This window comes from Rhinatrema bivittatum, chromosome 1 (genome assembly GCF_901001135.1).
Source record: "Rhinatrema bivittatum chromosome 1, aRhiBiv1.1, whole genome shotgun sequence".
NCBI classification, from domain to species: Eukaryota; Metazoa; Chordata; class Amphibia; order Gymnophiona; family Rhinatrematidae; genus Rhinatrema; species Rhinatrema bivittatum.
In genome coordinates, this window is record NC_042615.1 from 159,592,860 (window position 1) to 159,620,820 (window position 27,961).

At 46.4% G+C, this 27,961-nt stretch overlaps 1 protein-coding gene across 2 annotated transcripts in view; it reads left to right on the forward strand.

The window, feature by feature from the left end:
* The window catches only part of PDS5A (PDS5 cohesin associated factor A), a 734,756-nt gene that overhangs the window by 339,466 nt on the left and 367,329 nt on the right, over positions 1–27,961 (forward strand). For both annotated transcript variants that reach the window (XM_029589173.1, XM_029589180.1), the window contains exon 17: positions 5,281–5,396. In XM_029589173.1, the coding sequence (XP_029445033.1) occupies positions 5,281–5,396 (116 nt within the window). The remainder of the gene's footprint in view (positions 1–5,280; positions 5,397–27,961) is intronic.

Genomic DNA, 27,961 nt, shown 5'->3' on the forward strand with positions numbered 1-27,961 from the left:
AACTGTTCCACTCTCCTTACCCTGTCATTAGCTATAACTGAGTAGCCATCCACAGGTAGGGAAAGTCAACATCAGCACTACAAGAGAAATTACTTCTGTGCAAGAATAAGGTACCAGACTTACTACTTTCAGCAGCCTTACCCTCAACAGCAGCAGCAGAGCAGGCCAGGTGCTAGAGACAGAGCGTAGCCCAAGCCTCTCCAACAAACATAGCCAAAAACTAATCCTAGCTCTTGTCTAGAATTATCAAGAAAGTTTCCAGAGTAAATCCAAACAGCCTTCCAGTGGTTGGAAGGCTTTAACATGTAAGCCAAATTATGGTTTGCAATAACAGATTGTTGGGTTTTAAAAATCATACAACAAAGATACCATTTGAATTTCATATCCTTCCCCCCCCAAATAGTCTACCAAAGAATCATTCCACAAATGCAGAACAGCTCATATGACTCTAATAAGACCTATCGGCCGTCCTCACTGCAACTGTGATAGAATCAGTCTACAAAAGAATGTAGGATTTGACTCCAAATACATCCTCATTCCGAAGAAAACACATGGTCTCTGTCCCATCTTGGATTTCAGATATCTCAAGAAATACCTGAAGAACTAAACATTCAGTATGAACTCTTAAGGAATCATCCTCCCTCAAATTGACATCACAGACTGATTAACCACATTAGATCTCAAAGATGCCGACACACACATTTCAGTTCACAAAAGCTCATAGCAAATTTCTATGTTTCACCATATAAATAAATAAACAAACCAATAATCATTACAAATAGTGTTTTCCTTTTCAGCCTCTCCACAGCACCCATGGTGTTCATAAATTTTGTAGTGGCTGCTGCTCATCATTTTTCCATATTTAGATGACTGGCTCATATCCAGCCATAACCTTCACAAAGCTCATTCTTCCACAGTCCGTATGCTGCACATCCTTCAAATACCTAGGATTCCTCATCAATTTCCCAAAATCCAATTTGAACCTGATTCATATAATAGACTTCACAGGAGCATGCCTGTATTCCACACATGGGAAAGAGTAATAGAGCCCACACAAATTGACCAAAATAATCCTAATTCAGATCAGAAAGTTTCTGCCCATTCCTTCATGAAAACACTGGGCTACATGGTGGCAGCTGTTCACATTACCTCTGTTGCATACCTCAGCATGAGACACCTATAGTCAGTGCCCATAAGTAAATATATCCAACACACTCATCCATTCTCTGTCATGGTGGATGGATCATGCAAATCTGTTACAGGGTTAGTTTTTTCACCAATCACAATTTCAAATTACAGTAGCCACAGATGCCTCCAGCTAAGAATGGGAAGCTCATATCAACCATTGTTCTCAAGGATTTATGCTCCCCATAAATTAATTAGAGCTGAGGGCAGTCTTCCTTGCCTAAATGTATTCAGTTCCTAGTTAAAGGAGAAAGTAGTGTTGACCCCACAGACAACTAAGTAGCAATGTCTATCTCAACAAACAAGGAGGAGCAGGCTCTTTCAACGTTTGTCAAGAAGCCTGTAAGGCATAGAAATGGACAGTTTCTCAGAAGATGTGTTTGATAGCTGTCTATCTCGCTGGGAACCAAAATCAAACAGCAGATACGCTAGGTCATCAAATTCAGCTATACAAAAATACTCATTAAACCACATAAATAGTCATTAAACCATAATGTGCCATAGGAACTATTTCAACTTTGGGGTATTCCTCAGATAGATTTCTTTGCATTGCCAGTGAACAACAACAGTTCCCATCCACAGCTCCAGAAGGTCAACATGGAACAGTCTAGTGAAAGATGCTTTTTCAATCCCATAGAGTCAGAGACTTCTTTATGCATTTCCTCCGATTCCACTTATAGCCTAGACAATTCAAGAGAAAAAGCTCTAAATATTTTGATAGCTCCTTTTTGGCCACATCAAATTTAGTTTCCATTGTTTCAATGTCTACTGTTCAGCAGCCAATAAAATTAAGAATACCTATCCCTAATCGCTCAGTTCAATGAGAATCTTCTTTATCCCAGTTTTCAATGATTAGCTGTGATGACAGGGATGCTGAAAGTCAACTAACTAGTCTCTTTTGTGGAGCAGCCTACTGAAATGAGTAAGAAAATGCTCTACTAGAAAGTCTTAAAACTTTAAATGGAAACAATTTTTTATGTGGTTTTTATGCATGTCAGGATCTCTTTAAGTATACTGTTCCCCTTTTATTTCAATATCTCTTAAGCCTATCTGACTCAGGATTGAAAACTAAGCCAGGGTTCTTCTTAATGCTATAGGAGCAAATGAGAATTTGAGAGGAATTACTATTGACTAGCAAACTATATTTGCCAGATTTCTGAAAGGCCCAACTCACCTGAAACCTCTGGTTAAAGCTCTTCCTTCTCTGTGGGATCTGAATATAGTTCTTGCTCAGCTCATGAAATCAACATTTGAGCCTCTAGCAACAGCAGAACTAAATTTCCTTTCTTGGAAGGTTTTATGTTTGATAGCTGTAACTTCCACCTGGAGAGTATGCGAGATGCAAGCACACATCTCATATTCTCCATATACCCACATTATCTCAGTTTCACTTCAATCAATCCATGATGTTGCCAATATTTTTTTTTTTCAAAATCATGCATCAATAAGGGCTAATGAGGTCTTCATTCATTGGACTGCAGAAAAGCTTTATTGTTCTATTCGGAAAGATAAAAATCTTATAGAAAGTCCTCACAGCTATTCATCTACTTCAGTCCAGTCAAAATGGGATTTTTCAGTTACAAAATTAACTCTCTCCATATGGATTTCTGATTGTATTTCTCATTATTATACTCATTCAGGAAAATAACTTCAAAGTAAGGTGAAAGCTCATCAAGTGAGAGCTACTACAGCTTTCTTAGCTCATCTTTGCTCTGCTTCCTTAGAAGATATTTGCAGTTGTCACCTGGTCTTCTGTCCACATCCTCACTGCACATTACTGTCTAGAAAATGCTTCACCTCAAGACAGCAGTTTTGGCAGAGTATTATGATGCAACTTCTAATAAGATGCTGCTGCTCTCAGTTGCACTTCTTATGCTACAGTGCCTACAGGTATCCTGACTGCTATCCTAGTTAATAGGACAGAAATTGACAGTAAGGAAAATTACCATTTCTGCCCACATTAATCTATACTATTTAAAGAAACTTTGCTGAAAGTAATTGCTAAAATAGATGCCAGTCCATCTTTCAGATTCCTTATTCCTGCCATAGCAGCATGTGGTTAGCCACAGCACCACACGAATGGATTAAGGTGCCCCTTGGCATAGCCGTCCACTTCCCCCTACCATCATTTATATAAGTATTATTTAGCCTTAATACAACACTGTATGGGCCCTTTTAGGCAGTTGGGCTCCGGGCAACTGTCCCATCAGCCCCTAATCTCCCACCCTCCCCCGACACAGATTTAAATCAAATATTTCAGCTTCGGATGCCTTTGCCTCAGAAACTTGCTATTCAAACATTGCAGGTTTGTGTGAACGCTAGCACAAAACATTACAGTTTAGTGATACATTCTGCACATCCTTAGTGTCGGTTCTGTCAGTCTGCCTATTAACATAACACTGCCATGGGCCTTTCCCAGACAGCTCCTCTGTGTTATTTATACAAACTTTAACCAGTAGCATGCCAGCATCAGCAATGCTGCAGCTATACCCATTCTAAAAAAAAAACACTTTTCCTGAAAAATGTGAGAGATAGAAACAGGAAGGAGGAAGAGATCATTTGTCATACAAGTAAGAGAATAAACTGCTCGGATTCATGGGTGTTCACTTCTTTCCTTACCCCCATCACATTTCTATATTGGGCAAAGATTGCACTGCACATCCCTGCATTTACCTCTGAGTTTCCTATGCAGTTAGACTGTTACTTACCTTGTTTACTTTGTTAATGTTTCTCCTTTTATGGCTGCTGAAGTGGTGCTACTTTTGTAATCATAAAAGCTCCCTTCTGAGCATCCTCAATGAATTGTAAAGAATGGGGGAACAAAACGTGTTTATATAAGAGCATAAGATTTGCCATGGTGGGTCAGACTAAAGGTCCATCAATCCCAGCGTTCTGCCTCCAATAATGGCCAGTCTGGGTCATTAGGAGATTCTCTGCAGATCCGAAAGGTTTGTAGTTTTTCCTATTCTCTTTCTACTAACATCTGGATGTTGAGTTACACAATCATGGCTCCATCATATAGTACCTGTTATCTTCTCTTGATCGAATATTTCCACCTTTGCTTTCTGCAACCCACAGTACTTGGTCTTCCATGGTAGTTCCCCCTTCCAAATATTTTCTAGGTCTGACCCTGCTTAACTTCCCAGATCTAATGAGTTGGAGAGTCCCAGGCCAGTGGTGCTGTTTTTGTTATTAAAGCACTTGAATTACTGGTATAGGGGCATTAAATACCTGTGTTATGAATATAAACAATTAATGCATGTATACTAATTTACAATAGTTTTAACATAAACTCTATGCTAATGAGATAATGAGGTGTCAAACTATGCAAAATTATTAGTGCAGTAAAAACATGTAGGCATTAAAATTGCACACAATGTAGCACAGACACATTAATACTAAAAACTGAACTATATTTCAGGAGGTATAGTTGTTTTCACAGTACTGCCTACATATGCACACATAATTTGCTGTCTGCAGTAGCATGTTCCTCATTTTCACTCGCAATAAACACTATGTTTACATGTGTTAACGGCCAATGTTAATGCACTTCAGTACATCAGCCCTATAATCTTATGTCACAGTACATGTTGGCAGCAATTAGACTGTATCTAGACAGGTATATGTAATATCAAGTCTATAAGAAGTGTGAAAACCATAGTTTCCTACCCTTTTTTTTTTCTTCAAGTTGATGGGTATGGGGGATATTGCATTTCCTCGAATCACTATGGGCTTATGGTAAATGAACAGTTTGAAAAACATCTAGAAAATGTGAAAGAAAGAGTTTGCTGTTTTGGGGTTTTTTCCCTTCTCTAAAACAAGCAATTTGTTTTTGTTCTGATGTATGCTGAAAGCATATATTGATTTATAACTGGTCTGTTCATCCATAGCAAAGCAGTTCTGCCTCACTGATCTTCTGCTGACAGGGCAGGAGTACTGCCTGCAGAAGAAATGTGACCCCAGAAACAGCCTACGCTGAGAAGGTGGTTATAAGTGCAAACTATCTTGAGTGAATGTGACTTAGTGATTGAAATTGCTTTTCATTGGATTTTGTTTGTTTGTTCCCCCTCCCCCCACAAACCTTGCTTTTTGTAGAGGGAAATAGCTCGTAAACTTGCCAATCCCAAGCAGCCGACAAACCCGTTCCTGGAGATGGTGAAATTCCTGTTGGAGAGGATAGCACCTGTGCACATCGACTCAGAAGCCATCAGGTACACTAACAGCAGTGCCAGCTGAAAGGCAGTGAGTGGCAGAGCAAGGGGGATGCCTTTGGAAAATTTTAACTCAATACAGGAACGAAGTGTGTGATTATACAATAACAAACATACAGACATAGAGATTAATGCCTTAACTGTAAGACTCCAGTCTTATTGGACCACAGCTGGATGGTACTATACATCAATAGATCAAAGCAAATATCAGCACTTAGTGCCCCACCTTGAAATCATCACAGACTCCCTCCAAAGTACATATGGGGTCACCAGAGTAATGAAAATTATCAGATATCCCTAGAAAAGTCAGCAATAAAACAAATTCACACCTTCCTAAGGACTACAGTTGCACACAGCAAAATACAGACCAAGCTGTTGTTGATTTATACATAACATTTTCTACAGAATAGCAAGAGAATCACTAACCACCAAACCAGAATTAAAAAAAAAAATCAAACAAAACTCATGAAAGACATCCTGGTTTGATAAGGAATATAAAATCTTAAAAGGTAAGACAATTCTTCAACAAATAAAACAGAGAGCGCTCCTCAGAGAGGACTTACACAACTCCTACTTTCACAATCTTAGAAAATTACAAAAGAGCCCTAAAATGGAAAAAATCTGAATACATGAAGAAAAAACTGAAATAGAGGAGGCCATAGGTAACAATTTCTTCTAGGACATGTGAAAGGGACTTCAATCCAAAACCAAACCAGAACTAGCAATCCAAAATGGAAAAATATGGACTGAGCATTTCCAGCTTCCATATAAATAGATCAAACCTGAAGAACTCACACAAGATCAAAAACACATCCCAGAAAAATTATACTTGCTGGAAAGGGCAGTCGAATATCAAACACCACCTTTCATTCTCATAACAATACAGGAAGTCAAAGAATGCCTCCATACACTTCAACTCAGAAAAGCAAGGGGCCCTGATAGGATACTAAATGAAATGCTCCAATTCAGCAATATCTAGGTTTAGGAGGCACTAGTAAACCTATTTAACCTTCTTCTGGCCTCTTCCCTAAGACATGGGCAGAGGGGTTAATTACGCCAATCTAGAAGCATGGATATACCACTAATCAAAATAACTACAAAGGGATCTGTATCAACAAAAATATTAGCAAAGTGTTCTGTAATATTCTCAACAAATGAATACTAAAATTCCTAACAGCAAATGTCTACAAAGAAACCAAATTAGGTTCCTCCAAAACTCAGAACCTCTGACATGTCTTTACCTTAGCACTGATTAACAAACGTAAAGAACACCTTCTAAGGGAGAAAATTTGCATGTTTTATTGACTTTACAAAAGCCTTTTACTCTATCTGGCATCAACTTTAAACTACTACAGACTGGAATTGTGGTAAAAACTTATGATATAATTAAATCCTTGTATTCATCTATCAGCTGTAAGATAAAAATAAATAATATGCAGACCGAGACTAACTCTCTTCAGCCCTTTTCAACATCTACACCAGTGCTCTTCCCTCAGTACTAGAGAGCTCCTTAGCTATAGGGCTAAAACTAAATGACTCAGAAGTCAAATGTCTACTATATGCAGGTTTTGTCCCCTACCACAGAAGGTCTATGAGAGACTCTAAACCTACTAGCTTCCTACTGCAAATCATGGGTCCTACAAGTAAACATGGAGAGAGACAATTATTTTTTTTCAAGAAAAGGCCAAAATTCAAATTCTTCTTAAATAAGATGAGCATAACCCTAGATTATATATATTTTGACTTGAGACTAAGAGCATCTGGAAGTTTTAAAACATTTTTATTGATGAAGCTTTTAATTAAGTGGCGATTAAGATTTTAGGGGTTGAGGAATGTTTGTTTTAAAAATAGTCTTGAATTTTGCTATGTTTTTGTTTTACTGCAATGTCTGTTAGCTGTAACTCGCCTAGCATAACCAAGTTAATATAGGGGTTATAAATATTTTAATAAATTAAACACAAGAAAAAGCTTGAAGAGCCCTACATACAACAAAGAAACCTCTAGACAAATACAGTGCCCCATTAAAACTGATATGAAAATTATTTGTTCTCTGTACGTACCTGGATCAGTCCAGACTCCTGGGTTTATTCATCCGTGCCAACAGATGGAGACAGAGAAAGTAAAACTGACACTGCTTTATATACACTGATGTCACCTGCAGGTCCTCAGTATTTCTCTGTCTCCAGCAGATGGTGGTTGCATAAACCTGCAGTTTGGTCCAGTATTTTTCCTTTCCTTTTTTTTTTTTTTTGTTTCTCTGAGCCTTCTTCCCAGGGTCTGGGTTCCTTGTGAGGAGTCCCTACCTTGTTTGGTTGAGGCAGATGGGCTGGGGGTTGGCAACCCTTTTGTACGCCCAATCCAGGGATTGCCGTGGGGTGTACATCTGGTGGTCCAGATCTCTCCCCTTCACGAGATCACTTAGTGACTAGATTTTTTTTTAATGGGCTCTCTTTTCCTCATTTTCCTCTCCTTTTCATTAACTTGCTGAATTGAGCAGGACAGCTCCCTTCAGTGTTTGGAGCAGGAAGTTAGTGTGGGTTTTTGTTTTCAGTTTATTAAGTTGTTTTACTTTGTAAAAAAAAAAAATCTATCAGTCTAAGGAAGAGGCAGGTAGGAGTAGCGAGGAGGACGACTCTCCCCCTCCCCTGTGGTTTTTTGGTGCTTTTTTTATCAGGGAATCTCTGTTCTTGTGCTTTTTTTCTCACAGATTTTTTTTCTCCTGCTCTGGCGACGCGATGGTACAGGGGTGGCCTGCCACACACGTGGAGCGGCTCCCACAGGCTGAATCGCCGCGGTCTGTGTTCGGCCTGTGCTTCGGGTGGGAAGGGACACTCTAATCTCCCTGCACCTGCCAAACAGAAAAATTGCGCCTGCACCACCGGCTACAGACTGGAGCAGTGCAGTCCATATGCAGCCTCCCAATGCTCTGACTGTGGGAACGGCAACCGTTGTGGATCCCCTGGCGGTCGAGCCTACTCTTTCGGGTCTGCTGGGGATCTCACTTCTGCGCTTTCCCCAGTTTTCCGGTCCTATTGGGGGACAGGGGGACCATAAGAACTACCTGGGGCAAAGTCCCATACCTGCAGGTGAAGACAGTTTGAGGTCTCCATTGCTTCCCACAGGCTGGACTCCATTCTCGCCCGAGTTAGTTCTTTTGATGCATAGGGCCTTTTTGGCTCAGCAGGAGGGATTTGGGTCCCACGGGGCAGACAAGAACCTCCTATTTCCTAGCGTGTAGCAGATGGACTCGGGACCAATGGGTATAGTGTACTCCTGTTAGCAGTTGGAGACGGATCAGATTTCAATCTGATGTCAGCCCCTAGTACATATACCCCTGCAGGAAGTGCAGCTCCTCAGTATTTTCCATCTCCAAAGCAGTTAGGGACTATCTGCACGCTTTCAAGAGCGTTAGAACAAGAATCAAGAAGAAAAGAATTTACGGAAGAAGAGCCCCGCTCTCCTGCGGTGATACCCTTGGGTCCCTCCCCCAGTTGAGATTCCTGAGGTGATTTCCGTGGTCCCTCGGAGGTGAGAGCCTCGGTCCGGTGGCCGACTCGCGGCAGGGACCTAGCCCTCAAATCCTCGGTGCGGCACAGAGGCAGCCTCGGTCCGGCGGCCGAATCGCGGCGAGGACTTAGCCCCCGATCTCGGGCGCAGCTGAGAGGCAGTGGGTGCACCCCTCGAGCGCGGCAGTGAAGGTAGTTGCCCTCTCCCCCCGCAGCCGGAGACCGCCCGGGACGAAACCGGGAAGTGCCGAAGACGAGGTAAGGTGTAAATCTTCTACTTGAACCGTTCTCAGAAGATCGAGGAGGAGCACAGGTCTTCGCTCGGAACCAGTGCCACTGGGTTGATCCGCCCTAGCAGGGCTAGGCCCCGGCTGTTTCCAGGGTCTGCCCACGTGGAGACCCTCCGAGGAGGTCGCCATTTTGCCTGCATGCTCGCCGCCGCCATTTTGGCCCTGTTCGCCGCACTGTCCGCCGTCCGAGCCAAGCGCACAAAGAGAGCTAAGCGCACAAAATTAAATGTGCGCATAAGCTTAGGCGCACATATAACCTTACGCGCATAAGTCACGCGCACAGAACAAGGCGCATATCTACGGCCGGGCGCACATCTGCGCGCACATCTCTGGCGCACTGGAGCGCATAAGAGCTTACGCGTCCATAGTCATGGCACCTCCAGAAACAGGAATAAAAGGCTCAAGGCCTCTGCCCAGCATGCCAACTCAGAGCCGCTCAGAGTGAGGAAGCAAGGCCCTGAGAGACCAAGTCAGGGCCAGTCCCACCTAGGGCCCCGTGCTAGCTCCTCAGGGGGCACCCCGGACCTAGCAGGCCCCAGGGAATCCACCCCGAAGTCAGGGACGCCAGAGATCCGGTATCCCTCATCCTAGACCCAGAATAGAGCTCTTGGGTGGAGTTGCTCAAGGGGATTCACGCCTTGGTTAAAATGCAGCCGGAACCCGGGGCGTAACAGGCACATGCGACACCAGAGGACCCTCATGCCAGGACCCTTGAGGCCTAGGCACAAGTTCACACGGTCCAGAAGTCCCACCTACAGGGACACGGGCCTCTCTGAAGAAGAATTTGAACCCCTGGAAGGGGGGAATTCCCCTCGGGGACAGAGCCTCCGAACATGAGACACTTCCTCACGAAGGATGAGCTTCCGACCTGATATCCAATGCCTAAAGGAGCTCGCTATCCCGGGCCAAAGCACCTCGGGGGAACCTTAAAAAAAAAAACAAAAAAAAAACAAAACCCCGGCAGGAAGGCCTTCGCCAGACGTCGCACCACCTCCCTCTCCCCACAGCGGGCGCAACAGCTAATTGACCTAGAAGGGAACGCTCTGGAATCCTCATGCAAAGGGGGTCGAGCCTCATCTGCCATGTACCCCCTGGACCCAGCAACCAAGGAGCTCCTGGCGTACCCTACAGTGGACGCCATGGCCTGCGTGATCACTATGCGCACTGCCATCCCAGTGGAGGGAGTAGCGGCGCTCAGGATACACATGACCAGAGCCTGGAAGCCATACTCAAGCACTCAAAGTTGCAGCGCTGGCCTACAGTTTGCGGCCTGCTGCACCGTGGTGACACGTGCCTGCTTATCACAAGACAGGAATTACACCCCGGGAGAAGACATTGAATCAGCACTATCTTCTCTCACGGGCGCGGCTTCCGAGCTAGGACGCACAGCGGACAGAGTAGTCTCGTCCCCAGTGGCAGCCAGCAGCCAGCTCTGGCTTTGAATCTGATCGGCTGACTCCTCCCCAAAACGAGCCTCACGAGGACACCCTTCAAAGGATCCCTCCTGTTCGGCAGAGAACTATAGAAATGGGCCAACAAATGGGGCGACTCCCCATTACCGCGCATGCCGGAAGACAAGACAAAGGGAAACCAGCGTCCCTTCCTCATGTCCACCAGGGGCAGAAGTTCACAGCGCTTCAACCCTCACAAGAGCAACTAACAAGCATCCCGCCCTACAGGCAGGAACCAGCCCTTCCGGAACAAGCACGCCAAGAGGGGAACCAGCTCGGGTACAGGCCCCGGCCGCACCCCACAATGAGAATCAGCCGACCCATCCAGGGGAAGTAGCCATAGGGGGCAGGTTAACCCCAGTCTACAGCAGATGAGTCGAGATAACTTCGGACAAGTGGATCCTAGCCATCACCCGAGAGGGGTACCACCTGGATTTATTTCGAACCCCTCCGGACAAGTTCATGGAATCCCCCTGCCACGACCCCCGCATGAGGGCGGCAGCGGAAGCTACACTGAACAGGCTTATGACCCCCGAGGCCATAACTCCGGTACCTACACGGGAAATAAATACTGGACATTACTCCATTTACTTTATCGTACCCAAGAAAGAGGGTACATTCAGGCCATCCTGGACCTCAAGTCGGTCATCCGACACCTAAGGATCCCACGCTTCCGCATGGAAACCCTGTGATCAGTCATACGTGCAATACAGCCAGGAGAGTTCCTCACATCCCTGGACCTGTCTGAGGCCTACTTACACATCCCGAATCATCAGGAACACCAGCGCTACCTACGCTTCAAGGTCCTGAATCGTCACAATCACTTCCGGGCACTACCCTTCGGGTCAGCCACGACACCCCGGACGTTCACCAAAGCGATAGTAGGGTTGGTGGCAACACTCAGGAAGGAAGGAATCCTCCTTCAGCCCTACCTGGTCGATTGGCAGATCAGAGCAAAATCACAGGAGGAAAGCCGCCAAACAACCAGCAGAGTCATAACCCTACTGGAAAGCCTGAGATGGGTAGTCAACACAAACAAGAGCTCCCTACAGCCCTCGCAGTCACTGGAATACCTAGGAGTCCAATTCTACACCAAGGAAGACAAGGTCAACCTGACCCGCACGAGGAGGTCAAAGCTGTGGGACCGGCTCCAGACCTTGCTGAGCGCCCCTCGTCCCATAGCATGGGATTACCCGCAAGTCCTCGGTCTAATGGCATCCATATTGGAAGTGGTGCCATGGGCGCGGGCCCACAAGAGGCCCCTGCAATGCTCACTCCTATCACGGTGGAGTCCACGATCCCAGAACTACACCGTACGTCTATCACTGCCGGGGATCAAGACTATCCTCCCCAACCTGGACCCTGCTCACCACAGATGCCAGTCTACACGGGTAGGGAGCACACTGCGAAGAGTTAACCGCCCAAGGGCGGTGGAACAAAGAAGAAGCGGGGTGGAACATCAACCGCCTAGAAGCACGGGCAGTCAGATTAGCCTGCCTGCGGTTCGCCCACAGACTTCGAGACAAAACGGTCAGAGTGATGTCGGACAACGCCACGACGGTGGCCTACATCAACCGGCAGGGCAAAACCAGAAGCCAAAAGGTGTCCTTAGAAATAGACCCTCTGAGGGCTTGGGCGGAAGCAAATCCCCAGGACATCTCCACCGTCCACATCGCCGGGATGGTCAACACCACGGCAGACTTCCTCAGCAGGGAAAGTCTAAACCCAGGAGAATGGAAGCTGTCACCCACAGCCTTCAAGATGGTAGTGAATTGGTGGGGGACTCCAGACATGGATCTTCTGGCAAACAGATCCAACGCTCAAGTACCCAGATACTTCAGCCGCAGGTGGGATCCGCAGTCCCAGGGGATCGACACCCTGGTACAGGCCTGGCCACCGGAGACCCTGCTATTCGCCTTTCCACCATGGCCCTTGCTGGGCGCAATCATCCACAAGATTCAGCGGCACAGGGGACTAGTTCTTCTGGTGGCCCCGGACTGACCAAGAAGACCCTGGTACGTGGACATGAGAAGACTACTAGCAGGGAATCACTACCTCTGCCTCCACACAGAGACCTGCTACAACAAGGTCCCATCCTCCACGAGGATCCAGCTCAATTCTCTCTTACGGTCTGGCCATTGAGAGGGCCCGCCTGAGAAAGAGGGGATACTCGGGAGCAGTAATAGATACACTCCTCCGAGCATGCAAGTTCTCCACATCTCTAACATACATAAGGATCTGGAGAGTCTTTGAGGCCTGGTGCAAAGACCACAACGACAAACCGCGCTCCTCTAAGGTTCCCGTGATCTTGGAATTCCTACAGAACGGACTGCAGAAGGGTCTGTCCCTCAACTCCATCAAGGTACAGGTGGCCGCATTGTCTTGCTACGGCTTCAGGAGCGAGGACGACAGCATAGCCTCGCACCCAGATGTATCACGCTTCCTGAAAGGAGTCAAACACATTCGCCCACCACTAAAGTGGCCAGTACCTCTGTGGAACCTCAACTTCGTGTTGGAGTTCCTAGCTGGATCCGCCTTCAGACCCCTCCAAGGCCTGTCCCTCCGTCTGTTAACCTTAAAGACTGTGTTCTTGCTGGCCGTGTGTTCGGCCCGCCGCATCTCAGACCTACAGGCACTGACCTGCCGTGAGCCATTCCTCAGACTCACCCCGGGGACCATTCAGCTACGCACGGTTCCCTCCTTCCTCCCCAAAGTGGTCTCACACTTCCACCTTAACCAGACCATCTCTCTACCTACGATGGACGGCTTGAAGTCTGAAGAAGCCCATAGTATGCGCCATCTCGACATCAGCAGACTCCTATCCAGATACCTGGAAATGTCGGAACCAGTACGAAAGACGGGACCACCTTTTCGTCCTTCACAGTGGGAAGAGACAAGGGGAAGCGGCCTCGCGGGCAACCATTGCCCGCTGGATCAAGGAAGTCATCAATGCGGCCTATGTAGAAGTGGGAAAACCACCACCTCTACAGGTCAAGGCCCATTCTACCAGAGCCTAGGCGGTTCCTGGGCAGAAACCAGAATGCTTTCACCTGCCGAGATCTGCAGGGCGGCAATGTGGTCCTCCATCCATACCTTCTCCAGATTCTACCGTCTGGATGTTCAGGCTTGGGAGGACACAGCATTTGCAAGGACAATCCTAAGTGGACCATGGGCAGCCTCCCTCCCAGTTCGGGAGTAGCTTTTATACATCCCATTGGTCCTGAGTCCATCTGCTACATGCTAGGAAATGGAGAAATTACTTACCTGATAATTTCGTTTTCCTTAGTGGAGACAGATGGACTTAGCAGCCCACCCTCGGCTGCCGTTATACATGGTCCTTAAATGAATCAAGGGTAAGCCATGCTTTCATTTACATAGGGCATCCACCCTGCCGGGTGTCTACGCTTTCCGGTTGAGCACACTGGCGGTCTCCAGCTATAGTCAATCAACCAGTTCAAGTTAATCAAGTTTTTAACCTTCTAACAAAGATTATCTAAGTTAACCATATTAAGTTAATCAATCAGTCAGTCACACATATATCCACAATGCTTTGCAAGGAAGAATACTGAGGAGCTGCACTTCCTGCAGGGGTATATGTACAAGGGGCTGACGTCAGATTGAAATCTGATCCGTCTCCAACTGCTAACAGGAGTACACTATACCCATTGGTCCTGAGTCCATCTGTCTACCCTAAGGAAAACAAAATTATCAGGTAAGTAATTTCTCCACTTTGTTTCTGGAGGTGGGATCGGGACCGGTTGGACCTGGGCCATTACATAACACTTTGGTGTCAACCGCCAGGGGGCTGCGTTTGCCTAGTATGGCTTCGTAGGCAGAGCCTGCCACCCGGAGGCGGCACTCTCGCAGGGTCGGGAGGCGGACTTGGGCACGGCGGGTACGCAGGGGGGTGGTGTTGATCTGGGGCCTGCGGCTGAGGGTGATGACACCAAGATCCTCCAGTTGTTCAGTAGGGAGAAACTGACCCCACTCATTCCCCAAGTTTTGGAGAGCTGGGGCTCTAGCCTCCACTTGGCGACTCTTGCAAGAACGGAGCGGATCCAGTCTTGGAGGGCATGCGGAGCCCTTCTTCCGTGTTTCCGTATCACGAGTCCATTAAAAAGATGGACCCAGGAGTGGGGTAACCCGAATGCAGGATTGTGAGTCGGCAGGGCTATGGCCAAGCTTTATACCTTGCCAGAGCAAGCCCTGGAACGTTTTGCACTTCCTAAGGTAGACACCGTGGTCCAGGCCGTCACAAAGAACCATTCCGGTTGCGGGAGTAGTGGCTCTGAAGGATGTTCAGGACCGCAAGCTGGAGGTCCATCTCAAGTGGATTTTCGAGGTCTCGGCTTTGAGTCTCGGCGCACCTATTTGTTCCAGCTTCATGCAGAAGACATGCTTACATTGGGTGCAGCATTCCCAGGAGGGCCAGGCATCTGGTGGTACACAAGGTACTCAGGCGGATAGGTTGGAAGCTGCAATAGCTTTTGTGGCAGATGCATTGTATGGTGTGGTTCGAACGTCTTCCCGCATTATGGGTGCTGCAGTTTCTGCAAGACGTCTCTTATGGCTCCATAACTGGTCGGCAGACATTTTGTCTAAGTCCCAGCTGGCATCTCTGCCGTTCAAAGGCTGACTCTTAATTGGTGAGGAGCTAGTTCAGATCGTGAAGCAATTAGGTGACATTAAAGTGCATAGATTGCCGGAGGACAAGCCTAAGGGCAGACAGAATTTTTCTCCACGTCCGCGTTTTCGGGACAGTCAAAGATCTTGGCATCCGCGGAGCTTTTCAGCGACCCAGAAGCCTTTTTCATCTCCTGGTCAGTCCTGGGGGCAGTCCTTTTGAGGAGGACGTCAGCCCTTCAGAACCCCCATCACTGGAGGATCCTCAGGTTCCAAATCTGCACAATGAGGCGAGGCCGGCCTACTCCCCCATTCCTTTTATAGGTGGTTGGCTGGCTTGTTTTTATGAGGAGTGGGCCAGGATCAGTGGGTCCTCCGTGTCATAAGGGATGATTACACCTTAGAATTTGCTCGGCCCGTCCGCGACCTGTTCCTGATCTCCCCCTGCGGCTCACTGCAGAAGCGCCGGGCGGTGCAGGAGACATTGGACAGGTTGTAGTGCTTGGGGGCTGTGGTTTCGGTGCCTCCGGACAAACTCCGAGCGGGTCATTATTCCATTTACTTTGTTGTGCCAAAGAAGGAGGGATCCTTTTGCCCCATTCTCGATTTTAAACACATGAATGCAGTGTTGAAAGTCCCTCGATTTCTCATGGAAAAGTTGCGGTTGGTGATAGTAGCTGTACACACCCAGGAGTTCCTGGCATCGCTGAATTTGACGGAAGCGTATCTTCACATTCCAATTCGCCGAGATCATCAATGCTACCTGAAGTTTATGGTCTTAGGACAGCACTTCCAGTTTCAGACACTCTCGTTGGGCCTGGCCATGGCACCCCATACCTTCACCAAAGTCATGTTGGTTGTAGCGGCGACGTTGCTGTGTCAGGGAGTCCTGGTTCATCCTTATCTTGACGATTGGCTCATTCGGGCGAAGTCGGAGAGCACTTGTCGTTCCACTGTACAGACAGTATTTCGGGATCTGTGGTCGCTAAGTTGGGTAGTGAATTTGGCAAAGAGCCACTTAACCCCATCTCAAACTCCAGAGTATCTGGGGGCGTGTTTCAACACAAGACAAGGTCTTTCTGATGGAGGAGAAAGTGTGCAAGCTACAGACTCAGATTCAGCAATTTTCACAGTTGCGTGTCCCCAGAGCTTGGGGTTTGTTGCAGGTTCTCTATTCGATGCCGTGGGCCTTTGCTCATATGCGTCCACTTCATTCTGTCTTGGTGGCTGCAGACACCCTACATCATGCGAGGAGTGATCCTGACTACAGATGCCATTCTCTCCGGATGGGGAGCAGTATGCCAGAGACAAGCGGCCCAGGGCACTTGGTCGGCCAAGGAGGCTTCTTGGTCTATCAATCGCTTGGAAGCCAGGGTGATGCAGTTAGCATCACTTGCTTTTCGGCCTTTGGTTCAGGGGCTTTCAGGGCGAGTTCTTTCGGACAGTGCGACGACTGTAGCTTACGTCAACAGATGGGGGCACCAAGAGCCATTCGGTAGCTCTGGAGGTTCAACAGCTGATCCTTTGGGTGGAATAACACCTGGTTCAAATAGCGGCATTGCATATCGCAGGAATCGACAGCATCCAAGCGGTTTTTCTCAGTCGCACTCTTCTCGATCCAAGAGAATGGGAGCTGTCGGATGGGGCGATGTGGCTCATTTGCAAGAAATGGGGCTGCCCTCATGTTGATCTGATGGTGACACACCACAATGTGAAGGCTCCTCGTATTTTTAGCAGACAAAGGGAGTATGGAGCCAAGGGCGTAGATGCTCTGGTGTTACCTTGGCCGTGGGGAGTTCTTCTATATGTTTTCCCCCCATGGCCACTGGTGAGAGAGGTCTTGCGGCGGATAGAGAGAGATCCGGGGGAGGTGGTGCTGGTGGCCACGGAGTGGCCTCACCGGCCATGGTTTGCGGATCTGGTAAACCTCGCGGTAGAGGGTCCGTTGCAGCTCAGTCACCTCCCTCGCCTTCTATGGCCAGGGCCCTGTATTTTCCCACCAGGCAGATCGCTTTCGAGAGGAGGCATTGGAGGACAAGTAGTAATTTCCATTTCCCGGAAATGGAAATTACTACTCTTCTCCAGTCAAGACGGAAGTCTACCTCTTTGTTACATCCGCCTCTGGAAAGTCTTCGAGTCCTGGTGTGTGGCTAAGGGAGTGCAGGCATTATGGGCTTCACTGTCCCACATCTTGTCTCTCCTTCAGGAAGGGTTAGTCAAGAGCCTCACTTTCAAATCTCTTAGAGTCCAGGTGGTGGCTTTAGCTTGTTTGAGGGGAAAGGTAGATGGTTACCGCTTGTCTTCGCTTCCTGGTGTGATCAGATTTATTCGAGGAGTTAAGAATTTGCGCCCTCCTGTGAGGAGAATTTCTCCTCCTTGGAACCTCAATCTGGTTCTTTGTGTGAGGCCCCATTCGAACCTATCTGCAGAGCGACCCTTAAAGATTTGACTCTAAAGGTTGTTTTCTTAGTAGCCATTTTCTCTGCAAGGAGAATTTCGGAATTGCAAGCTGTATCGTGTTGAGATCCATTCCTTCACATATTGGACGTAGATGTATCTTTGCGGTTGGTGCCATCCTTTCTTCCAAAAGTGGTATCCGCCTTCCATGTTAATCAGTCGGTGGAGTTACCGGCCTTTTAGGATTTGGGAGATTCTGAGGCTAATGCTCAAGAGCTTAGGCTGCTGGAAGTCCATAGAGCGTTGCTCCGCTACCTTAATGTCACTAATGATTTTTGAAGATCTGATCATCTTTTCGTTTTGTGGAATAGTCCGTAGAAGAGTTCTCAGGCCTCCAAAACTACCATTGTGAAATGGTTTAAGGAGGCTATTGGATCCGCTTACATCCTTAAAGGTAAGCCAGTTCCGTAAGGCTTGAGGGCCCATTCCACTCTATCTCAGGCGACCTCTTGGGCAGAAGCTCAGTTGGTGTCACCATAGGAAATTTATAGAGCGGCAACTTGAAAGTCTCTACATACCTTTGTGAAGCATTATTGGCTGGATATGGGGGATCGGGAGCCTCAGTCTTTTGGCGAAGGCGTTTTACGAGCGGGACTCTCCAGGTCCCACCCTGGAGTCTGGTCTGATCCGGGTACTTACAGAGAAAGGAAATTTTGTTTCTTGTTAATTTTCGTTCCTGTAGTACCATGGATCAGTCCAGAACCCACCCGATTTAGGAGAGTGGAGAGTCATCCACTCAGCTGTTGTATATTACAGATATCAGAAGTTTTATCAGTTTATCTTGAAATGTTTTTGTGGTTTGTTGCATTTAGCTTGGGTACAGATCAATACTGAGGAACTGCAGGTGGCATCAGTGTATATAAAGCAGTGTCAGTTTTACTTTCTCTGTCTCTATCTGCTGGCACTGATAAATAAACCCAGGAGTCTGGACTGATCCGTGGACTACAGGAACTAAAATTAACAGGTAAGAACCAAATTTTCTTATAGCATCATTCAACTAGTCCTCTTAGATAGCAATCTGTCATTAACCCAAAACGATGCAGAATGGGCAGAACCTCTGTGTCCAGAGAAACACCTCTAATAATGAATACAGAGCAGAATTAGGACACTTCCCCTTACTACTCACCATGCAAAAAAAAATATTCACATTCTGGTGTAATCTCAACAACAGCGACACAAACTCCTCCACTGCCAAGCTGTCTGGGAAGCAACACAAAGCCCTGGAAAAAACACTCAGCACCTATGTAATAAACCTGTCATACCAATCCAGCAATAACACCCGGATCTCAAACTACTACAGCCCGGCATACAAAAAATTGGTAATGCAAATGTTGCAGTATGCCTTCAAATACCAATACACCTCCTATTGTGATGAGTAAATTGAGAAACAGAACAAACTGGACTTCTACAGATACCACACAGAAAATACACACTAGCAGAACACTTATCTCAGTCACAAATACAAAAAACAGGCATACCCTCACCAAATATAGGATAAGTAATAACAGATAGAAACAGAAAGATGCAGATAAAAACTAAACTGGAAACCCCAGGAAGACAGACTGCATGCAGTGCAACACTGGAGAAATAGAAACAGAAATGCATTTCTTCCTGTACTTACAAAATACAAAGATGCACATTTCCCAAATCTGAAGGAGAAAACTCAAGACTTCCTACAAAATAATGAACTCTCTAATCTTGGAAGAAAGAGGAGAAACAGCAGCTTGCCACCAGGCCAGAAATGAACTGACCAAGGACAATACAGATCAGCACAAAAACCTGAGACGTCCCATGTGCTGTACTTTCTGTTACAGGTAACTTTACTTAACATTTTATAATTCCTCTTCATCCAGGCAAGCCAGTCCTCACCAGTGTGTTGTGCACTCCAAACTGCAGGTGGAGATAGAGAAAGACTCACTGATGTCACCCTCATATAACTCTGTTCAGACACCAGCCAGTCAGTTTTTCTCAGTCTCCAGCAGGTGGTGAACATGCATCCGTGGTTGTGATCTTCGCCTGCCTGGATTGAACAGGCCTGTTTGAACTCCTATGGTGAAAGTAGTAGCTCCTTCCTTCAGTTGAGTGTCTGAGAACCAATATCAGGAGAAAAGCAAAAAATAAAAAAAAGTCATAAGTGAGGTGAAGGCTGCAGCCCTAGCCCTCCTCTAAGCAGCAGAACAGATCCGGTAAGGTATGAGGCCTTGGGCTTAGCCCTACTGCAAAGTCCACTTCTCTGTCTGCTCCTGCTTTCTTCCCTTTACTCTCTCCCTGCCTTTCTTTCTTATTTTGCTGGTTTTGTCTGTGGAAAGTTTTTTAGAAAAACAAAAAGTGTGTGCATCGAGCAGTGCTGGGAGAGGGTGCTGGCCTGATCTTTTGCAGACCAGACAGCTGCAATCGCAACCACACCGAGCCACACGATTCAAGAGGGCTGCAGGGCTTATTTTAGAACCAGCAAAGTTTCAGCGGCAAAGCAACATGTGGCAGGCGCCATTTTGATTGGCAGGAACTGCTGAGGCATGCAGTGGGATGCGTTTGCTCAGCTTTTAGAAGAAGGAGAGAGAGTGTAACATGGTATCAGGGGAGCAGCGCAGGAAGAAGAGAGTCCTTAGTCCCAGAGATCCTTTAATGTGTGGAGGCCCAGGGGGATGTTTCTACAGGGGAGTTTGCCCCTACAGGGACCGCAGAGGCTGAAGGTGCAGGTGGCTGCTATAGCATGCTAACGGGGCTGCGTGCAGGGGAGACCACTCTCTTTTTACCCAGACATATTTAGGTTCTTGAGGGGAGTAAAACACCTTATTACCTCCCTTGTGTTTCCAGGTACCTTTGTGGGATTTGAACCTGGCTCTCTCCTTTCTGGTGGGTCTGACCTTTCGTCCTCTCCGGGGTATTTCCTTGCAGTTACTGACTCTGAAGGCAGTGTTTTTGGTTGCTATTTGTTCTGCAAGGCAGATTTCGGAATTGCAAGCCTTGTGCAGAGATCCTTTTTTTGATTATCACTCCGGATAAGGTGCAGATTCAGATGGTACCTGTCTTTCTTCCGAAGGTGGTTTCAGAGTTTCACTTAAACCAGTCGGTTGTGTTACCATCCTTGGATAAGGATATGAGTGGTCAGGAATATAGGAAATTATGGCTGTTGGACATGTAGCGGTATTTATTTTATTATCTGTGGGTTACAAATGAGTTTCGGAAATTAGATAGACTTTTTATTCTTCATCAGGAGCGGGGAGGGAGATTAAGAAGGGAGAGGCAGCTTCTCAAGGCACAGTGACTCATTGGATTAAGGAAGTAGTGTCCGCAGCCTATGTGCATTCCGGGAATCCTTTTCCAAGTCAAGTCAGAGCACATTCAACCCGGGCTCAGGCAGTTTCCTGGGCAGAATTGCATTTGCTTTCTCCGGCAGATATTTGTAGAGTGGCGACGTGTTCTTTGCATATGTTTGCCAGGTATTTCCGATTGAATGTGGCGTTGCAGGAGGGTTCTGCCTTTGCTAGGGCAGTGCTGCTTGGGCCTCAGGTAGCCTCCCGCCCTTTAGGGGGAATAGCTTTGGTACATCCTACTGGTGTGGACTGGCTTGCCTGGATGAAGAGGAAGGTGAAATTACTTCTTACCTGATAATTTCCTTTTCTCGAAGTAAGGCAAGCCGGTCCACCTTCCCCCCCTGGGGTTGCCTTGAGGTGGTTGACTTTGTGTTGCTAGATCCTTGTCCAGAATGGAATGAGGTTCCAGGATCTTTAATGCAGCTGGACTTCCACAGATCGGGTAAGTGAGTTCCATTCTTCTTCTAAGATACTCTGATTGTCCTAAGGGACTATTGTTAGAGGAGCTGAGCCAGTGTTTTCGTTATTAAAAAAAACAAAAAAAATTAAAAGAAGCCACAAAGTTGTTGAATAGTGTTTGATGCAATATTATTTTTAATGTTTAGTGGTTAGTGTCCACAGGTTGCTTTTGGAGAAATACTGGCTGGCTAGTGTCTGAGCAGAACCATATGAGGGTGATATCAGCGAGTCTTTGTTCTCCATCTCCACCTGCTGGTTGGAGTGCACAGCCCACTGGTGTTGACTAGCTTGCCTTACTTGAAGGAAACAACATTATCTGGTAAGAAGTAATTTCACCTTTTTTTCCTATCCTTTTTTCTTAAATTGTATATATTACTTTGGCAACACATGTATATTTGTCATGCCAATAAAGTTATCTAAATCAGTAATGGAGAACATCACTGTGCCCTTCCCTAAAAGTGACACGCCATGCACCCAGTGATTTTCAACTGGTGTATCATGGCACATTGGTGTGCTGTGCACTTCCTGGTCCTGCTGACCTGGCTGCTCTTTCCTCCCACTCCTCCACCCCACTGAAAGGCATTCTTCTACTGCTGGTGTTGCCACCTGGGCTATCAGGACATTCGGGAATGACAACAGCATGGCCTTTTCTTCTTCCCACCCCTGGCCCAGAAGAGGAAATGATATACAGTGGGATGGGTGGGAAGAAGAAAGGGCTATGCTGCATTCAAAAGTAGCAGCAGTAGCACAGAGCAGAAGCCAGCAATTGCAGTAGGAACAACAAGGGCTTAGTGCAAAATGATCAGCTGGTGATCAACAAGAGGAGGCAGAGCCACAGTAGCCCCCACGGCTAATGGAACTCTTCTTTCTTGGGCCAAGAAGGATGGAGGAGGAGCCTGCTGCAGCTTCCATTTGTGCTCCAGTGGGTGGGGGTGGGGTGGGGCACAGAGTGCCCACCCCCCCACCCTTTTCTCAGTGGAAAAGGGTAAACAGTGGAGTGCCTCAGGGATCTGTACTTGGACCGGTGCTTTTCAATATATATATAAATGATCTGGAAAGGAATACGACGAGTGAGGTTATCAAATTTGCAGATGATACAAAATTATTCAGAGTAGTTAAATCACAAGCAGACTGTGATACATGGCAGGAGGTCCTTGCAAGACTTGAAGATTGGGCATCCAAATGGCAGATGAAATTTAATGTGGACAAGTGCAAGGTGTTGCATATAGGGAAAAATAACCGTTGCTGTAGTTACACGATGTTAGGTTCCATATTAGGAGCTACCACCCAGGAAAAAGATCTAGGCATCATAGTGGATAATAATTTAAAATCGTCAGCTCAGTGTGCTGCAGCAGTCAAAAAAGCAAATAGAATGTTAGGAATTATTAGGAAGGGAATGGTTAATAGAACGGAAAATGTCATAATGCCTCTATATCGCTCCTGGTGAGACCACACCTTGAATACTGTGTACAATTCTGGTCGCCGCATCTCAAAAAAGATATAGATGCGATGGAGAAGGTACAGAGAAGGGCAACCAAAATGATAAAGGGGATGGAACAGCTTCCTTATGAGGAAAGGCTGAAGAGATTAGGGCTGTTCAGCTTGGAGAAGAGACGGCTGAGGGGGGATATGATAGAGGTCTTTAAGATCATGAGAGATCTTGAACGAGTAGATGTGACTCGGTTATTTACACTTTCGAATAATAGGACGGACTAGGGGGCATTCCATGAAGTTAGCAAGTAGCACATTTAAGACTTATCGGAGAAAATTCTTTTTCACTCAACGCACAATAAAGCTCTGGAATTTGTTGCCAGAGGATGTGGTTAGTGCAGTTAGTGTAGCTGGGTTCAAAAAAGGTTTGGATAAGTTCTTGGAGGAGAAGTCCATTAATGGCTATTAATCAAGTTTACTTAGGGAATAGCCACTGCTATTAATTGCATCAGTAGCATGGGATCTTCTTAGTGTTTGGGTAATTGCCAGGTTCTTGTGGCCTGGTTTTGGCCTCTGTTGGAAACAGGATGCTGGGCTTGATGGACCCTTGGTCTGACCCAGCATGGCAATTTCTTAATAAGAGAGAGAGAGTGAACCAGAGTATGTGTGAGAGAGAGATAGCATGTATGTGATTGAGAGAGACTGGTCAGGGAGGTGACTGGTGTGTGAGAGAGATTGGTCAAGGAGGTGACTGTTGTGTGTGAAAGAATGAGGTTGATCAGGGAGGTGACTAGTGTGTGAGAGAGAGCTTGATCGTAGAGCCTAAGGAAGAAAACCATGAGGATAGAGGTTCAGCAGCCACTGATGTGTTCTGTTGGCCTGCAGGGGAAAGGAGTACGAGAGTTGCTGGACAGGGTAAATTAAAGTGACTTTTTAAGTTTATTTTTCTTGACTGGCTGCCATTTTTATTATTGGGTGGTATTTAATGTCTGCTGTTTTGAAATATTTTGATGATTGGAAAATATTTAATATTTTTATGAGTTTTTAATTATTGGCTGTTAATCTGTTCAGTTTTGAAACATTTATGCTGTTTATTAATATAGTTTTACAATTATTTTATATTTCTTGAGGAATGTATAATTAGAAATGTGCAGACAAAAACTGAACTGGAAACAGCAAGAAGCCGTGTTTTGTATGCAGTGCAACAATGGAAAAACTAACTTTATGATTATCACTTATTCTGTTTTTGGTGAGGGTCTGTGTGTTCTGCATGTGTGACCATGGTAAGGGTATTCTGCAAGCTTGTAGTTTCTGTGTGGGGGTCTATAAGAGCTTGGCTTATTCTGTTTTCCTCATAGGTGGTGTTTTGGTGTTTAGGGCCTGATGTAATATTTGTAGTGTTTCCTTTTTATAGGTAGAGTTATTACTGTTTGAATGTGTTCCATAATGCAGGTGTAACTTTGTGCAAATTGGTTTGTGTGCATTATTTCAGATCCTGGGGGTATGTCAGTTGCTATATTTCTGTTTCCATTTTTCCAGTTTTGCATTGTATGCAGAGTGGCTTTTTTGGGTTTTCATTCTGATTTCTGTCTTCATATTTGTAATTTGTGGTCTTTCTATATTTGGTGAAGGTTGGTTGTATGTGTGTGAGTGAGTAGGGCTATTGCACCTGGTAGTAGAGGGAGTTAGTGTTGCTAGTGTCCTAGTACAATTCTGCACCCATTGCGTGGGGTCAGGGGTGGGGGGTTCCTATGGATGCAGAACATATATTTATATTTAGCCCCATGACGGTTATGTGTTCAGTATATTACACTTGTGAGAACATTGTCAGGGATGTCCAACAGAAGAAAGGTTAAGAACCACTAGACTAACAGATTTATTCAGGCTTAAGCTTTCAACAAACAGGGTTCACTTTGTCATATGTCACTTTGAAATAGTGCCCTTAGTGTTCCCTTGTTTACTTGTCAGGACCAGGCTATAGATGCCTGGACTACCTTAAATCCACTAAGGGAGAGTATGCTCTGTGGGTGAGATCCTGCCAGGCAGGTGGAGCTCAGAGAACGTAACCAGAGACTGGGGAATAAGAGCTGGGATCCAGGAGGGGATAACCAGACCAGGCCCAGGTCTCCAGGAGGAAGGCAGCTCCTGTAATGTAACACTGTCCAAATACTGGGCTGTGATGAAGCTGAACTATAAGTACTAAGGGAAGCAGTACTGAACTGTAAGAAAAGAGAGTGCACTGTTCTGAAGGGAGGATAGTCTACTGTTGTGCATGTGTGAAGCTGTAATAAAGATATACTGTTTTAAGACAGGCTGGAATCAGACTAGTTTGTTTCCAGGCCTGTGGGAATTACTGCTCGTTCCCACATACAGTGTCATGCATGGGAAATTTTCTCTAATCCTAGTACAGAGGAAAATCCAGCCTCCAAAGAAAGTTGTGAAGACAACCTGTGGTTCTAAAACGAAGTACAGACCACAAGGGGGGCCTGTGGCTCTAAAAGAAAGTGCAGGGGTTCACAGAACACAGTAGCTTGTGAAAGGGTGTGTCAGAAGCTGCACTGAAAAAAAAAAGTTTCAGGTGGAGGAAACTGTGATTGGGCCTGGTTACAGGGACAGCCAGAAAGTGGTAGGTTTGAACTGGCTAAAGTGAGAAGCTCTGCTGTGAGGTAGATAGAGATTTAAAAGTGATTATTATTGCTGGTTATGTAGGCTTTTTATTTTTTACCCTATTTTTGCCTGTAAAAGAAAAGTGGAAGGAACACTGGTGCAGCAAGGCTGTGCTGAGCAGGTGTGGTCCTGGAAAAGTTGCCAGAGTGAGCTGTGAGTGCGGTGATAGGGAACAGGGCGGGGCCCTCTTTCAGCAAGCAAGCTACTCTGCAGTTTGAGGTGAGCAGTCAGGGTACTGCAGCAACCGGTGAAGCAAAAGCAGCCAGAGAGCTGGAAGGAAAAAACAGCATGTATTTCTGTGTAGTTTGAGTTCCCCAGTCCCAAGAGCTGGGTCAGAGGGGAGGACCTGAGGCTTGAGGTTTGGAACTGGAAAGACTAGCTAGGGTAATCGAGCAAGGAAACCCACTCCAAAAAGTCCAGGCTAGGCAAGAGAGTGAATGCCTAGACTGGCTGGACAAGGAGTACCAACAGCTCATGGAGGAACTGGATGAGTTTCTGGCAGAGGTGTCCAATGAGCTGACTGAGTTGTGGCAACAGTCTGAGGATGGCGCTGCAGATGATCCTGTAGGGTGCCCAGTCACTATGGGAGTCCAGAGACTGTTCCCGTGAAAAGCCCTGAGAAGGAGGCGGTGAAGAACCCTGAGAGAGGGGTCATAAAGAGCCCTGGAGAGGGCAATACAGACTGTCCAGGAGGAGGCAGAATTGAGAAGTTAGAAGCAGGTGCTACATGAGATCCCGAGGAAGATCCTGTAGGGTGCCCAAATGCTACCAGGGGTGCAGAGAGAACTCACATGAAAAGCCTAGAGAAAGAGGGCAGAGAAAGGTAAGTGAGAGATACCATGGAGAGCCCAGAGGTTGGCACTGTGGAGACTCCAGCAAGTGAGGCTTCGGAGGAGCCAGCGACTGGCGTGGTCGAGTGGCCAGAGTATATAGAGGTAGAAACTGCAGAGAGCCCAGTAGGAGGTGCTGCAGTGTGTATAGAGGAGGAAACTGCAGAGGTCCCAGAGGGAGGTGCTATGAAGAACCTGGAGAAAGAGTCCACGGAGAGCCCAGAGGATTGCGCTGTGGAGACTACAGCAACTGAAGATACAGAGGAGCTAAGAAGGGGGCTCTACATCATAGATGCCAGTAAGCAAGCACAGCTGGTTATAGAAGAACCAGCACTGGTGGTTCCCCTGTCGGTCTTTAAAGCTCCGTCGGGGTAGAATTCAAACCCAGAGCCAGCAAAGGACTTAAAGGACTGGGAATGTGCACTGTGTGAACAGAGCACTGGGTGGTGGTTGTGACATTGAGGGTAACCCTAAGAGATGGGGGTGAGCATGTCACTAGGTCCCCGTTCCCAAGTGTAGCTAGTGGGAAGCCAGAGGAAAGGCCTGGTATGTGTTAGGATCCAGGAGGGAGTAGGGACACTTAGCCTGACAAGTCCAAGCTGAGGGAACGAGTATGTGAGATAGTGCCCCTAGTGTCCCCTGTTTACTTGTGCAGGACCAGGCTAGATGCCTGGTGCACCTTAAATCCACAAAGGGAGAGTATGCTCTGTGGGCAGGATCCTGCAGGGCAGGTGGAGCTCAGAGAGCGTGACCAGAGACTGGGGAGTAAGAGCTGGGATCCAGGTAGGGATAATCAGACTAGGCCCAGGTCTCCAGGAGGAAGGCAGCACCTGTAACTTAAGATTGCCCAAACACTGAGCTGAGACGAAGCTGAACTGTGAGTACTGAGGAAAGCAGTTCTGAACTGTAAGTAAATAGAATACACTTCTGAAGGGAAGCCAGTCTACTGTTGTGCATGTGTGAAGCTGTAATAAAGATATACTGTTTTAAGAGAGGCTGGAATCAGACTAGTTTGTCTCCAGGCCTGTGGGAGTCACCGCTCGTTCCCACAGTCACCAGCTTAGATTTGAGGGAATTGAAACATGCAATCAAGCTAAAAATGATTAATGTTACCAGGATTTTTTAGAGCACTTTATATCTGGCTAACAAGGACAAATATGGTTTGTGCATTAGTGATTTCACCATGACGTGTATGATGTTTCATCAAGGCATAAGCCACTTGATGTAGCAGTCTGTTACTTTCCTTTTCTGTGCTTGAAGCTTACTGGCTGCAGTTAAGGACAGTAATATAAAATTAAGTGAAATGCTTCTGTTTCAATGGGTGTGTACTGAAAGGAGACATTACTGGTAAACAAAATGACTCTCATGGTAGGTAGGTAGTACATTTAGAGATTCAGACTGGATTAAAGGGGAAGTACTGTCACTGATGGTTATAATCATCTGTACTGTAGACAACCATAGAAATTTTAACAACTTAAAATATTTTCATTATTTAATGTAAAACTGTTTTCCTTCATTGCCCTCCAAATGTAGA